Source organism: Rutilus rutilus, assembly GCF_951802725.1.
Source record: "Rutilus rutilus genome assembly, chromosome: 2".
Taxonomy (NCBI): domain Eukaryota; kingdom Metazoa; phylum Chordata; class Actinopteri; order Cypriniformes; family Leuciscidae; genus Rutilus; species Rutilus rutilus.
Window position 1 is genome coordinate 45,165,838 of NC_140210.1, and position 13,060 is coordinate 45,178,897.

The window sequence follows — 13,060 nt, forward strand, 5'->3', positions numbered from 1 at the left end:
ATATTTCTACCACTCAAATCTCACTGCTGACATCAGGTGTGCCAACCTTCCCCAGGGATTGAAGCATCAAGTCCAATTAGCCCTACAATATTCGGTTAGAAATAGAGTAAAAACAGTAACACTGTGAAATATTATTTTCTGAAAAATCGTACTGATCCCAATCTTTTGAACGGTAGTGTAAATTAGACTACTGTACACTGTAATACATTTTTATTTATTTTTTTACAATATTACAGTAATAAATATTGTAATAAGAGAAATGCTCCTATGATATTACATATTTTTAAAAATCTAAAGTGTAATATAGATTTACAATATAAATAGAAAGTGTTTTTGTATTAAAGTACTGAGAATATGGAGGGAAAATATGCATTACTGTCATTAAAATAAAATCTTAATGCTCCTCAAAACAGCCTTTGTTTACTTTTCCATTTGATTTTGGGGTGAAATATGACCCGGACCCTCAAAGGACATCAGTTCAACCCGTATTAAACCTAAGACTTTTATTTTGAAATACTCTGAATGTTCTCAACGCCTGCCCACTGTTTGCCATCTCTGTGTGTGAAACACTTCCTGTTACAAACAACCTGGAGCTGAGCCAGAAAGAGGGGAAGGAACAAGTGGACAAAAAAAGGAACAGTTGGATGAGGTTTTCACAAAGATGTAGACAAAAGACATGAGATGGTGTGATATGAGCTGTACACAGAGAGAAGGAGAAGGTGTGTGTGTGTGTGTGTGTGTGTGTGTGTGTGTTTACAAGCATCCCTGGGTTGTACAATTGTGTGTCACATGGTGTTATTCCACTTCACTTTGTAAGTGTTGAATTGAACGGAACGTGCGTGTGCCTTGTTAACACCTCGGCGCCGATGCTTGTGTGTGTAATTAAAGGTGCAACCTCCACCACAGTGAGGTGGAAACACTAGGAGAGAGAGAGGCGAGAGGTGTGTGAGGTGCAGCGATACACCCGTGCCTCACAGCGCAGTGAGTCTCCCCGTCAGAGCGGCCTGCAGTTCAGACGGCAGGAACACGCCGAGCTCGGTGATGATGCCGCCCGTGATCAGCTGGTGAGGGGTGACGTCGAACGCCGGGTTCCACACGTCGATCCCTGCAACCACAGAGAATGAGCTCCTTAAAAAACAGCGCTGTTTTAGTATCATTGTAGTTTTTGTTGATATCTAGAGTTGGATATTTTCTGAAATTAAAAATTAAAACACAAGTTAATGAATAAAAGGGGGGTGCGCAACTCTCCCGTCCCACTCCTGAAGACTGTGAAACTCCTGGTCTTGTCCACTGTGCGTCAGGCAGGAGTTCATGAGAGAGTGCAGTAATCTGTCTCCCCCCCCCGAGACGCCGGCAGCTATTAAACGCTGCAGCTTTAATTAATCTGATGCTTCTGACTCGTCTCTCTCTCTCTCTCTTCTCTTCTCACACGTATGTAGGATCATTCCTCCCTCGCCCTCATATCACAACCGTTTAATTAAAAGCAGCTCCGCTCTGTTTCAAATCTCACTTAAGCCCTGCGGTCTCGCACGCACACACACACTCTTTCTCTCTCACACACACTCATCATTTTTTCTGACTTTCTCACCCCTTCTTCACTAAAATAACCTCCTGCTTTAAACATTTACAAACACAAAAATACAAAAAGCTATTTAAGCGCAAAAACAACAACAATGGCAGGTGAAAATGTACCACACACACACTAGAGTTTGCAATGTGTAGTTAGGCAATGTGTGTAACACTAATGCACAAAAAGCTTGATGACAAGAAATACTGCAATTATATTCCATTACTCCTTTAATACATCTGATGTCTACATTAATAATATCATAAAATTCAATATGAATACATTTACACCACATTCCCATGGTTTCAGTTAGGGTTACTACAGTAAATCATGGTAAATGTTGGCAACCTTAGGATTGAAAAGTGAGTAAAATTTGTGCCCTTTTACTTTTTTTTATTGTTTATTTCTCCTTTCACATACACACACACTCACCAGGTGCAGCTACAGGAACCCCATTGATGCTGGTGAGCTCCACAGCAGGACGTTCCTCGATCACGATGTCTCGCCCGCTCTCCAGACTCAGGTCGCAGGACGTGCTCGGCGCCGCCACGTAAAACGGCACCCCGTGGTGTTTGGCGGCGATGGCCAGCTGATACGTGCCCACTTTATTCGCCGTGTCACCGTTCGCAACAACCCTGTCCGCTCCGACGACGACAGCTGTGTGCACACAAGAACGTCACAGGGGTCCTAGAATGACCTTTTCACAAGATGTACAAAATGTCCCCAGAGTGTGTGAAGTTTTAGCTCAGAATACCCCACAGATATTTCATAGCATTTTAAAATGGTCACTTTTTGAGGGCAAAAACGCACCATTTTGTGTGTGTCCCTTTAAAATGCAAATGAGCTGCTGCTCCCGGCACAGAGGGCGGAGCTTCAAGAGCTCCTGTGTGTGTGTGTTAGCAGCCCCGATTACCTCACACACACGCACTGAACATTTAAAAAACGTTTAGCCTTTTAGGTTTAAACCGGAGTCGGACTTAGATGGAGAGACTCAAGAAGAAGTGACAACATGTATAAGCAACAGGACGTTTCTGAATGGTTAGTTGATGAATTTATGCAGCTGATGTGTAGTTAACTTCTAGTCAATGATTAGCATATTCTTCATGATAATCTATAAATCGCGTTCCCGGGGGCGGGGTTTATGTAAATTTTAGGGTTAGTGATGTCACTAACCCGTCAATAAGCTCATTTTAGTCCCTACCAGCCGTTTATTTTTGTTTTAACTTTTTTTACTAACCAGAGAAAATTAGTAGTATACAGTATCGAGATATTAATGATCCGTCTTTTTTTTTTTGCCGTTTTTGTAGTCCTTAAAAAACGATTTCTGTAAAAGAAAAGATCTCCCTTTGCTTTGAACTTTGAGCGTCGTAACTTTGCAGATGTTGTTTATGCTCACACAGCAACATTACACACTAACTAAAGTTAGAAAAGTGAAATCATGATCAACCACCCCTTTAAACTCTGCCAGACCTGATCCAGAAACAGAACTGGAGTGTCACCTGTGATGCCCTTCTCCCTCATGGCGAGCGCTGCCATGCTGTCTGTGATGAGGGTGGCGGGGAACCCCTCAGCGACGGCCTCGTACGCCGTCAGGCGGGCGCCCTGGTTGTAGGGCCTCGTCTCTGTGCAGTACAAGCGCTTCAAGCGGCCCAGCGTGTGCAGCGACCGCACCACTCCTGCACGGATCAGATACACACATTCATTTCTAGCATTGCTACACCAGCGCATGATTAAAGGTGGGGTAAGCGGGATGTGAAAAACGCTGTTTGGATGCTAAGGTCCTTGCACACTGAGTCTGAAATTTTCTTTCATATTTGTCATTCGGTGGCTCTGAATTGATCGTTCGCAAAGACCCGCCCCCTTTAGTTACTGTTGCTATGTCCGACAAGCCTCACGCCGCTCTCACTCTACACCATATTCTCACACAGTGAAAAATACATCGCAGAGCAAAGAGGACACTGACAACGCGCTGACAGACCAGGTTACTTTTGATATTAAACAAAGTCTCACCTTTCAAATTTGGTAATTTTTTTCAAGAAATTTAAACAAAGTGGCTTTTAACGTGTCTGACAGATCGCTGTAGAGCCTCGGTTAAAGCTGCTCGTGAACTGATCATCTCTTCCTTCTAGTTAATTTATAGCATCAAATAAATATGAATGATCAGAAGTAGGGCTGCCCGTTTTCAAGTTTTTCATTAACCGTTAACCGAGGCCCTTAGCGGTTAATACTCGGTTAACCATAGTGTGCGCGCCGCAACCCCGAGATAGGCGTAATTTGCGGGTGGGACATGTCCCCACCACTTTTGAAACATCTCGCGGCACGAATGTACCAATACAAATAAACAAAACATCTCCAGTTAACTAGCAGAGCATTCATTCGTTCGTTTTTAAAATAAGAGGCGATCTAGGAATAAAAAAAACTGTACGAGAATAGTCGGCCTTCACTGAAGAGCTATCTTCACAGGTAAGAAAAACAGTTTAATAATTATTATTAATTCATGGCCACGAAATAATTCACCTGAATATTCACCAATTCACAAAAATAGGTCTTTAGCATTCACTAATTAATAGTATCAAACTGTTTTTGGCCACGTTGTAATTCGTTAAATCAGAATGAGGGAGGGAATTAGTACGTGTCTACGATTTATTAAAACGAGTGAACAAATAAGTCGTCGTAACAACTAATTATTTAGATCAGTGGACAGGGCACATAAGAACAAACAGAGAGAGAGAGCCCTGGACGCGCGCGCGCACTCTCACCGCCTTCAAACAACACGAGCGCTGTATTGCTCTCTCTCCCTCGCGCATATCAACACAACAGTAAAAGGTCGGAAGACCGATTGTGTTTTATAGATTAGTAGTTAGGTTAGCAAGTACATGTTTAGGAAATGCATAATACAAATTGTATGGGTTAATGTAACGGTAAACGGACTCTGCGGGTAAAACTGTTGTGATGAAACTGCGCATGCGCGGGGTGAAACTGCTGGGGTAAAGCTGTGGCGCGGATACTTCTGGCTCGCGCACAGCCTTCACTCTCGGACGCGCGCTTTCTTTGCCCGCTTCATATTAGAAAACTGGTCATGACTACTTCTTGTGGACATTACAAATGTCTGGGAGCGCTCTAGCGGTCTCTGGTGGTGCAAAAATGTATTACAACTAAATTCAATGCACGCCATTGACGCCACTTAACCGAGCAAAATGTTTCACTCGGTTACGCAATTTTTAACGGTTAATCGGTTAACCGGTTAACCATGGACACCCCTAATCAGAAGGAATGTTGTTTCAACCGCGGAAAGACGTCAGTACACACAGTTTAAAGTTCAAATCCACCGACGTTAATCTACTAACTCTCCTGACTGCTTTGTCGGACAAAAATGGCGGAATCGGTGGATGGCGGATTATGATTGGTCAGATCGCCTGTCAATCAAACTCCCTACGAAGGGTCAATTGTCAAAACACCTCATAAATGCTTGCTATTGATGCGTTTCGGAGGCAGTGTGTGAACGTGATTGCCACAACGTGAGGTCGTATTTATTTTTTAACATGCGAAAATTTCGGACGAGAATTTCAGACTCGGTGTGCAAGCAGCTTTAGTCAACCGACACACGAACAAACAACAACAATCGTGTGTAACGTGTGTAGCCAATCAGCATTAGTATGACGGTGGAGGAGTAAGAACGAGCAAGGGGGAGGTTTGAAGAAAGACTGCAGAAATAATATAGATGAGAAACAATACAAAAGAGAAAAGCTCTGGAAAATAAAGGGTTATGTCTGGACAAGAGCTTTAGGAGGTTCGGCTCCGACTCGGATTGGAGGTTGAGTTTGGAGGTGGAGCAATGAAGAAGGGTTGTGTTTGTTTGGGTTGATTTCAAATATCAACATTGTCCAACAGCGTTTTTGAAATGGCGCTGGCCCCACCTGTAATGCGCACGCGGACTCACCGAGAGCTGTGCCGTATCCCGCTGTGGCGAGGCTGCCGGTGTTGCAGTGTGTGAGGATGGTGACCGAGTCTCGCGGGACTCCTGACAGGATGTGCTGGGCGCCGTAGTTGCCGATTTTTTTGTTGTCGTTCACGTCCCGCTCCAACATCTCCTCAATCCAGCCAATCACGCTGCAGCAGGGGCGTGGCCAAGAGAGAAACACATTAATACGCTGGTCTGTTATGGTTAATAATCCTTTGCCGGAGATTAAAGTTCATACATATAATTGTGGTTATCAATTTAATTGGTCTCTGATGGTGAAAGTTGGATAAAAAGTGAATTTGAACACAATAGTAATTATAATTTCCTTTAACGCTCTTTATTAATTATGTTCTTCAGTTAAAGACAGCAGTTAATGATATTACAAATAGAGTAAAAAAAACAGTAATACTGTGATTTATCACAATTTAAGATGACAGTTTTCAACATACTATATATTTTGAATATGTTGTATTTTATTCCTGTGATGGCAATGTTTTTTTTAAATTATATTATAATTGAAACGTTTTTTAAATCAATTAAATAATTAAAGAAAAGATTTAGATTTTATGTGGCTTTTTAGCGTAGTACTTTAGATAGGAGTTTGATCATTTTTAATATTAATAATAATTTATTTATAGAAATATTTTAAATTATTCTATTAAATATTTCTAAAAGTTTAAAATATTAAATGAATAATAACTCAAATATTTTTGAAAGCTAATAGCATTATTTCTATATCAGCATTATTTTGCTCAGTTTTAGTTCTCCATTCTTCATAACTAAGCTAGTCTCAAATAGCCAAATTTTTGACAATCTTACGTTTCTCACTGAACATATTCTGGTCAAAAACACCATAATGTTTGTAAATTGTAAACTATAAAGTCCAAATATGAAATAATAATTATAATAATAATAATAATAATAATTCGCAATCACCTTTTTCTTTTTTATTCTGTGGCGGAAACAAGCTTCCACAGACATAACTCAAGACGACAAAGCCGAGTAAATGATTCTGCTCTGGACTATCTTGGTATCAAACGTGCCTCCAGCAAATCCCTGAATATCATTAAAAGATTTAAGTTCTCAGTGTCACCTGTCTCTCAGCTGCTCTGTGTTCTTCTCCATGCTCTCGTTCTCGGTGAACTCCATGAGCTCGCGCGCGGCTCGGCCCATGTTGACCGCCGTGGGTCGGGCGGAGGTCAGGTGACACAGTGACTCCCTGATGAAGGACACGAGGTCGTCTGCCCCGGCGCCCCCCCGCAGCTCCACCGCCAGGCTCAGGCACCCCACGATGGCAATGGCGGGAGCGCCGCGCACCTGCAGGGTCAAAGGTCACACGCCAGAGAGTCAGGGACAAAACGCTCTACAATGCTTCTCACTGAAGGGTTAGTTCTCCCAAAAATCATTTACTCACCCTCATGTTGTTCCAAACCTGTTTGACCTGTATAACCTTTCTTTCTTCTGTTGAACACAGGACATTTTGAAGAATTTTGGTAACCATTGACTTCCATTGTAGAAAAAAAAAAAAAAAAGATTGTGAAAGTCAACCGTCTGCTAACCAACATTCTTCAAAATATCATCTTTTATGTTCAACAGAAGTAAGAAACTCATACAGGTTTGTTACAAACATTCATTTTTGTGTGAACTGTCCCTTTAAGAGGAGGTTTATTCCCTCACACATTCTGCTCTCACAGATCATCTATTTAAATTGATTTTCATGATTTTAACGCTTCCATTCAGGTCTAAAATCAGCTCACTGATTATTAATTATTAAAATTACAGGGGGGACTTTAAAAACAACAGTTAATTATATTATAAATACAATTAAAAAAAAAACAGAAATACTGTGATGTATTACAATTTAAAATAACTGTTTTCAATATACAAAATATTTTGAATATGTTGTAAAATATATTTAATTCTTGTGATGGCAATGTTTTTTATTATATTATAATATTATAAATGAAAGAAATTGTTTTTAAATCAATTAAATAATTAAAAATAGATTTTATGTGACTTTTTAGCATTGTAATTTAGATTAGAGTTTGATTATTTTAATATATGTTTTAGGGAAAGAATTACTATGAAAGTCAACTGTCTGCTAACCAACATTCTTCAAAATATCATCTTTTGTGTTCAACAGAAGTAAGAAACTCATACAGGTTTGTTACAACATGAGAGTGAATAAATGAAAATTTTCATTGTTTGGGTGAACTGTCCCTTTAAGAGGAGGTTTATTCCTTCACACAATCTGCTCTCACAGATCATCTATTTAAATTGATTTTCATGATTTTAACGCTTCCAGTCAGGTCTAAAATCAGCTCACTGGAATGGAAAACTACATTATTACGGTGAAAAGCCCCACTGATTAATTAATACTGATGTGAGACAGATGAATAAGTGGACACATTCAAGGAAAACATCACTTTCTTTGAAGAGTTTCAATGAAATGCTCATAGAGTCATGCACAGCAGTCACAGTTCAGAGGTCATTAAACAACTCCAGTAGAAATGACATCGTGTGTGCGGTAAGTATGATGTCATCATTCCTTTAGAACCTCTGCTATTATGATAACAATAGAGGATTATGACATCATTCTAAAAGTGGTCATTCCATTTAGTTCAAAGAGCTGATTACATGACTGTGATGTCATAGTGGTTTAATAACAGTATGACATCACTATTCTCCAAGGATTAGTTCACTGCAGAATTAAAATCTCCTGTTAATTTACTCACCCCCACGTCATCCAAGATGTTCATGACTTTCTTTCTTCAGTCGAAAAGAAATGAAGGTTTTTGAGGAATACGTTCCAGCATTTTTCTCCATATAGTGACTTCAATGGGGTCCAACAGGTTTAAAGGTCCAAATGTGAGTTTCAGTGCAGCTTCAAAGTCTCGACACGATCCCAGCCGAGGAATAAGAGTCTTATCTAGACAAACCATCGCTCATTTACTAAAAATAAATAAACATTTATATACTTTTTAACCACAAATGCTCGTCTTCCACTTGCTGCGATGCGCCACACATTATGTAATCACGTTGAAAGGTCAAGCGTGACATAGGCGTAAGGACCGACCTAGAGTAAGAGTCTTATCTAGAGAAACCATCGTCCATTTAAAAAAACACACACAAAAAACATTTATATACTTTTCAACCAGAAATGCTCATCTTGCACGTCCACGACTTCACGTATTACGTAATCCCGTTGGAAAGGTCAGGTGGTAACCTGACGTAAGCGGAAAATGTAGGATAGGGCGAATCTCATTTTCACCTCCAACTTCAAAATTGTCTGACATCGGTGTTTTACCTTTTATTTTTTTAGTAAAGGGAGTTTGACTTAGTCTTTGCACGTTCGCTTTGTAAACACTGGGTCGGTCCTTACGCCTATGTCACGCTTGACCTTTTAACGCGATTACGTAATGTGTGGCGCATCGCAGCGGTGGAAGACGAGCATTTGTGGTTAAAAAGTATATAAATATTTATTTATTTTTAGTAAATGAGCGATGGTTTCTCTAGATAAGACTCTTATTCCTCGGCTGGGATCGTGTCGAGACTTTGAAGCTGCACTGAAACTGACATTTGGACCTTTAAACCTGTTGGACCCCATTGAAGTCACTATATGGAGAAAAATCCTGGAACGTTTTTAATTTATCTTAATTTATTTTCGATTGAAGAAAGAAAGTCATGAACATCTTGGATGACGTGGGGGTGAGTAAATTATCAGGAAATTTTAATTCTGAAGTGAACTAATCCTTTAACTGAAAACACACTACATGTCTTTGTACCACACACTCTTGGTGAACCATTAGAGAAGATGAATGGAAGGTCTGGTGACCGTCACTTGCCGTACATTAGCAAAGCTCTCATGACAGTGACAGCGCCTGGCACACGACCAAACCCCTCAACCCCTGATTGATCAATAATTCATGCGAGATATTTGCAGTAACGACTATTAATGAGGCGCAGACGTGGCTGCCGGAAAACCAGCACCCCAACACATTAATTATGCACTGCATTAATTAAGACTGGAACGGCGTGAGGAAGAACATCCGAGCAACAACACCTTTATGATGTCACAATCAGTGCGTGTTCGCAAACGATAAGGGGCAGGTTCGCGCGGGACAGGTACTTGTGTTCAAAGAGTTCAGAACAGTTTTGAAAGGGATATGTGAACAAAAGCCTAAATTAAATCTGTTCATCATATAAAGCGATCGAGTCTCTTTGGAAAATTTGAACTAAACCGCTCGATTCATATGGATATTATTTTTACGATTGCTTAATGAACTTTTTGAAGCGTCAAAGTGGTAGTTGCGTAGCTGTCAATGGAAATATCTTAATTTGTGTTTTTGAAGATGAACGAAAGTCTTACGGGTTTGGAACGACATGAGAGTGAGTAAATGATGACAGAATTACATTTTTGGGGGAAAATTAACCCTTTAAACTTGACATGCCATCATACAAACACAGCAGCCAAAAGCATATATGTGATTCATCAGTACATAGACCAACTTAATTAGCAAAATAGTGCAAGAAACAATCGACACAGAACGCAAGGGACGTTTTTTTTTTTTTAAACTTAACACTTTAAAAGGTGCGTGAGGTACTGAAAAAATTATGAACAATCTGTCTATCAAACAAAAAATTAGAACACAAACAAAACACAAGTGCACGTTCTTCTGCGTGAACCTGATACAGAACGTTCCCTAACGTTCCAAGTTCCCGATTGATTTTCCTTTTAGGAACATTCCAGGAAATTTATTTTCAATCATTTTCAAAGATAAACAAATTATGGCTGTAAACAAAATAAGACGCACGCCTGCATTATTCAAGAATAAACAGCGCAGACTGAACGCAAGAACGCATCCTGATGCGCACAAGCGTTCATCACACTTTGAACGATGTGCAGGATTCATTCCAATAGATCTGAGAGGCCAACTGGGATTCCATTAATGACATTATTAACTGCGATTCAATCCTATAATTTCCTATATATTAATATATTCACCAGGCTTACAGGGACTTTACACCAAGCGCAGGTTATGCAGATCACACATGCACACGCACGAACAAAGCGCGACCCCGTGCTCTGATCCGACACAAAGGAACCTCAGCCCGGCTTTGAGATGCTCGGATGTGTGTGAACGGAACCGGGCAGAGGATCCGTGGATCGGGCCTTCCGTACCTTCATGCTCTTGATGGCCTCATATCCGTCCCGCACCGACCGGATCTCGTCGAACACGGTCTCGTGCGGCAGCAGCAGCTGGTTGAGGATCTGCAGAGACCCGGACCGGTACCGGATCGCTTCCAGCGTCATGACCCGTATGTGATGCGGATGAAGGGATTCCGGGAGCGCTGTCGCCGATGTGTGACGGGTTCCGTCGGTTCGTCTCGAGTCCTGTGGATTTCGGGGTGTGTTAAAAGCAGGGTGAATCGCGAGCGAGGTGTGGGCGTAGTTTAAAGGCCTGCCCGGACTGGGGAAAAAAGCGCACGGCTCACGGAACCGCGTGTTCTCTCCGGAAGGAAGCCCCGCCCACATCTGTCAATCATCCTCCAGCAGAGAGTGCGCGCTCCCGTGTGCTGCATTTGACATTCAGCGGAAGCCTTGTTCTTATAACTAGCCTACGACAAGGCAACAATGTTAAATGTAAATATCGATTAAAATGCACACTGTTGTTCCGTGAGTTTGATATTTTAATACGTCATGATGACGTTATTCACCTCAGAGGGCTTTTAATGTAAAGGTTGTTCATTTCTGTAATAATTTACTTACCTTCACGTCTTTGCAAACGATATGTCTTCTGTGTAACATTAAAACGAGATGTTCACACACAGATCTTTTTAGTTAAAGTGAATGGGGACTAGGTCTGTTGAGCGCCAAAACATAAACAAGTAATAATAACCGTAAAGATTTACTAATCAATCATTCTAATTCTACGAGATAATGAAAGTACACCACTGCTATAACGATAACGACACAGAGGAACGATATTTTTGGAATCACTTTCAGAACTATTTTTTCCTCCAGCTAATGATAAAAACATTCTCAGCCAATCAGAATCCACCCTACTTCCAAGAGCTCGAGCATTTAAAGCGGCAGACACAAACAGAACTTTATCGTTATTCGTTGGCGTTTAAGCTAAAATAGTTTTCGATGGGGCTATTCACACAGAATGCATTGTTGCGTAAAAAAAAAAAGCGGTTGGATGGAAATAAGTTCTCGGGATGCATTTTTTAAAGTCGCAGCAAAAAAATGAAAATAAAAATGAAACTCCGGTAAGGCGGTCAAAGATGTCCATCTAGCACATTTGCATGGAAATGGAGACGGTGGATTAAAAAAAAAAAAAAGTGCAGTCTCTAAAAGTATAATTAAAAAGATTTGTGCACAATTTGTGGAATCTCATTTGTGTTTGCATACTTTTACAAATGGCGTGTCAAAATGCGTCATGTATAATGAACAAGCTATGGACTACATACATTTAAGTTGTTGTTTCTTGAGAATGAGTCCCAGTCCCCATTCGCTTTCACTGTACGAAGCAGCCAGGACATTCTGCAAAACATCTCCTCCTTTAGTGTTCTTTATTAAAATGAAAGTCAACCGGGTTTGGAACAACACAAGTGTTAGTAAAGGCCAGTTCACCCCAAGAACGATGAGTATAAAGATAACGATAACTGTAACAAGCATGCACAGGAGGATGATAACGTTCTGTTTCGTCGCCTGTCGCTTTAAATGCTCGAGTTCGTTAAAGCAGGGTGGATTCTGATTGGCTGTTGATGTTCAAAATAGTTGTTAAAGGGGTGGTTGAATATGATTTCACTTTTCTAACTTTAGTTAGTGTGTAATGTTGCTGTTTGAGCATAAACAACATCTGAAAAGTTACGACGCTCAAAGTTCAAAGCAAAGGGAGATATTTATTTTAAAGAAATTGCTTTTTAAGGACTACAACAAACGGCTGGTAGGGACTACACCACATTCCTCCCGGGTTAGTGACATCACCAACCCTAAAATTTACATAAACCCCGCCCCCGGGAACGCGATTAATAGATTATCATGACAAAATATGCTAATCAATGACTTGAAGACAACTGCACATAAGCTACATAAATTCATCAACTTACCATTCAGAAATGTTGTCTACATGTTGTCACTTCTTATTTAGTCTCTCCATCTTTGTCTGACGGTTTGAACATTAAAGCTAAAAGTTTTTGAAATTTTCAGTGCATGTCTGTGTGAGGTAATTGAAGCTGCTAAGAACAAACCTCTGTGCCGGGAGCAGCAGCTCATTTGCATTTAAAGGGACATACACAAAAACAGCGCGTTTTTGCTCAACCTCAAAAAGTGACATTTTTAACATGCTATATGAAAATATCTGTGGGGTATTTTGAGCTAAAACGTCACATACACACTCTGGGGACATCAAAGACTTATTTTACATCTTGTGAAAAGGGCATTATACCACCCCTTTAAAGCGATTCCAATGATATTGTGGTGTGGCTTTCCTGTTCTCATAGAATTAGAGCTATTATTATCGTAC

At 40.5% G+C, this 13,060-nt stretch overlaps 1 protein-coding gene across 1 annotated transcript; it reads right to left on the bottom strand.

Moving 5' to 3' along the window:
• Window positions 1-225: 225 nt before the first annotated feature.
• Window positions 226-11,110, bottom strand: mri1 (methylthioribose-1-phosphate isomerase 1). Its single transcript, XM_084402882.1, has 6 exons — window positions 10,711-11,110; window positions 6,622-6,845; window positions 5,508-5,677; window positions 3,067-3,243; window positions 2,000-2,224; window positions 226-1,105 (listed from the first exon to the last, which is right to left on the bottom strand). Exons 1-6 carry the CDS (start codon window positions 11,062-11,064, stop codon window positions 972-974), a joined length of 1,284 nt encoding a protein of 427 aa, XP_084259008.1. The 5' UTR covers window positions 11,065-11,110; the 3' UTR covers window positions 226-971.
• Between the last annotated feature and the right edge of the window lie 1,950 nt (window positions 11,111-13,060).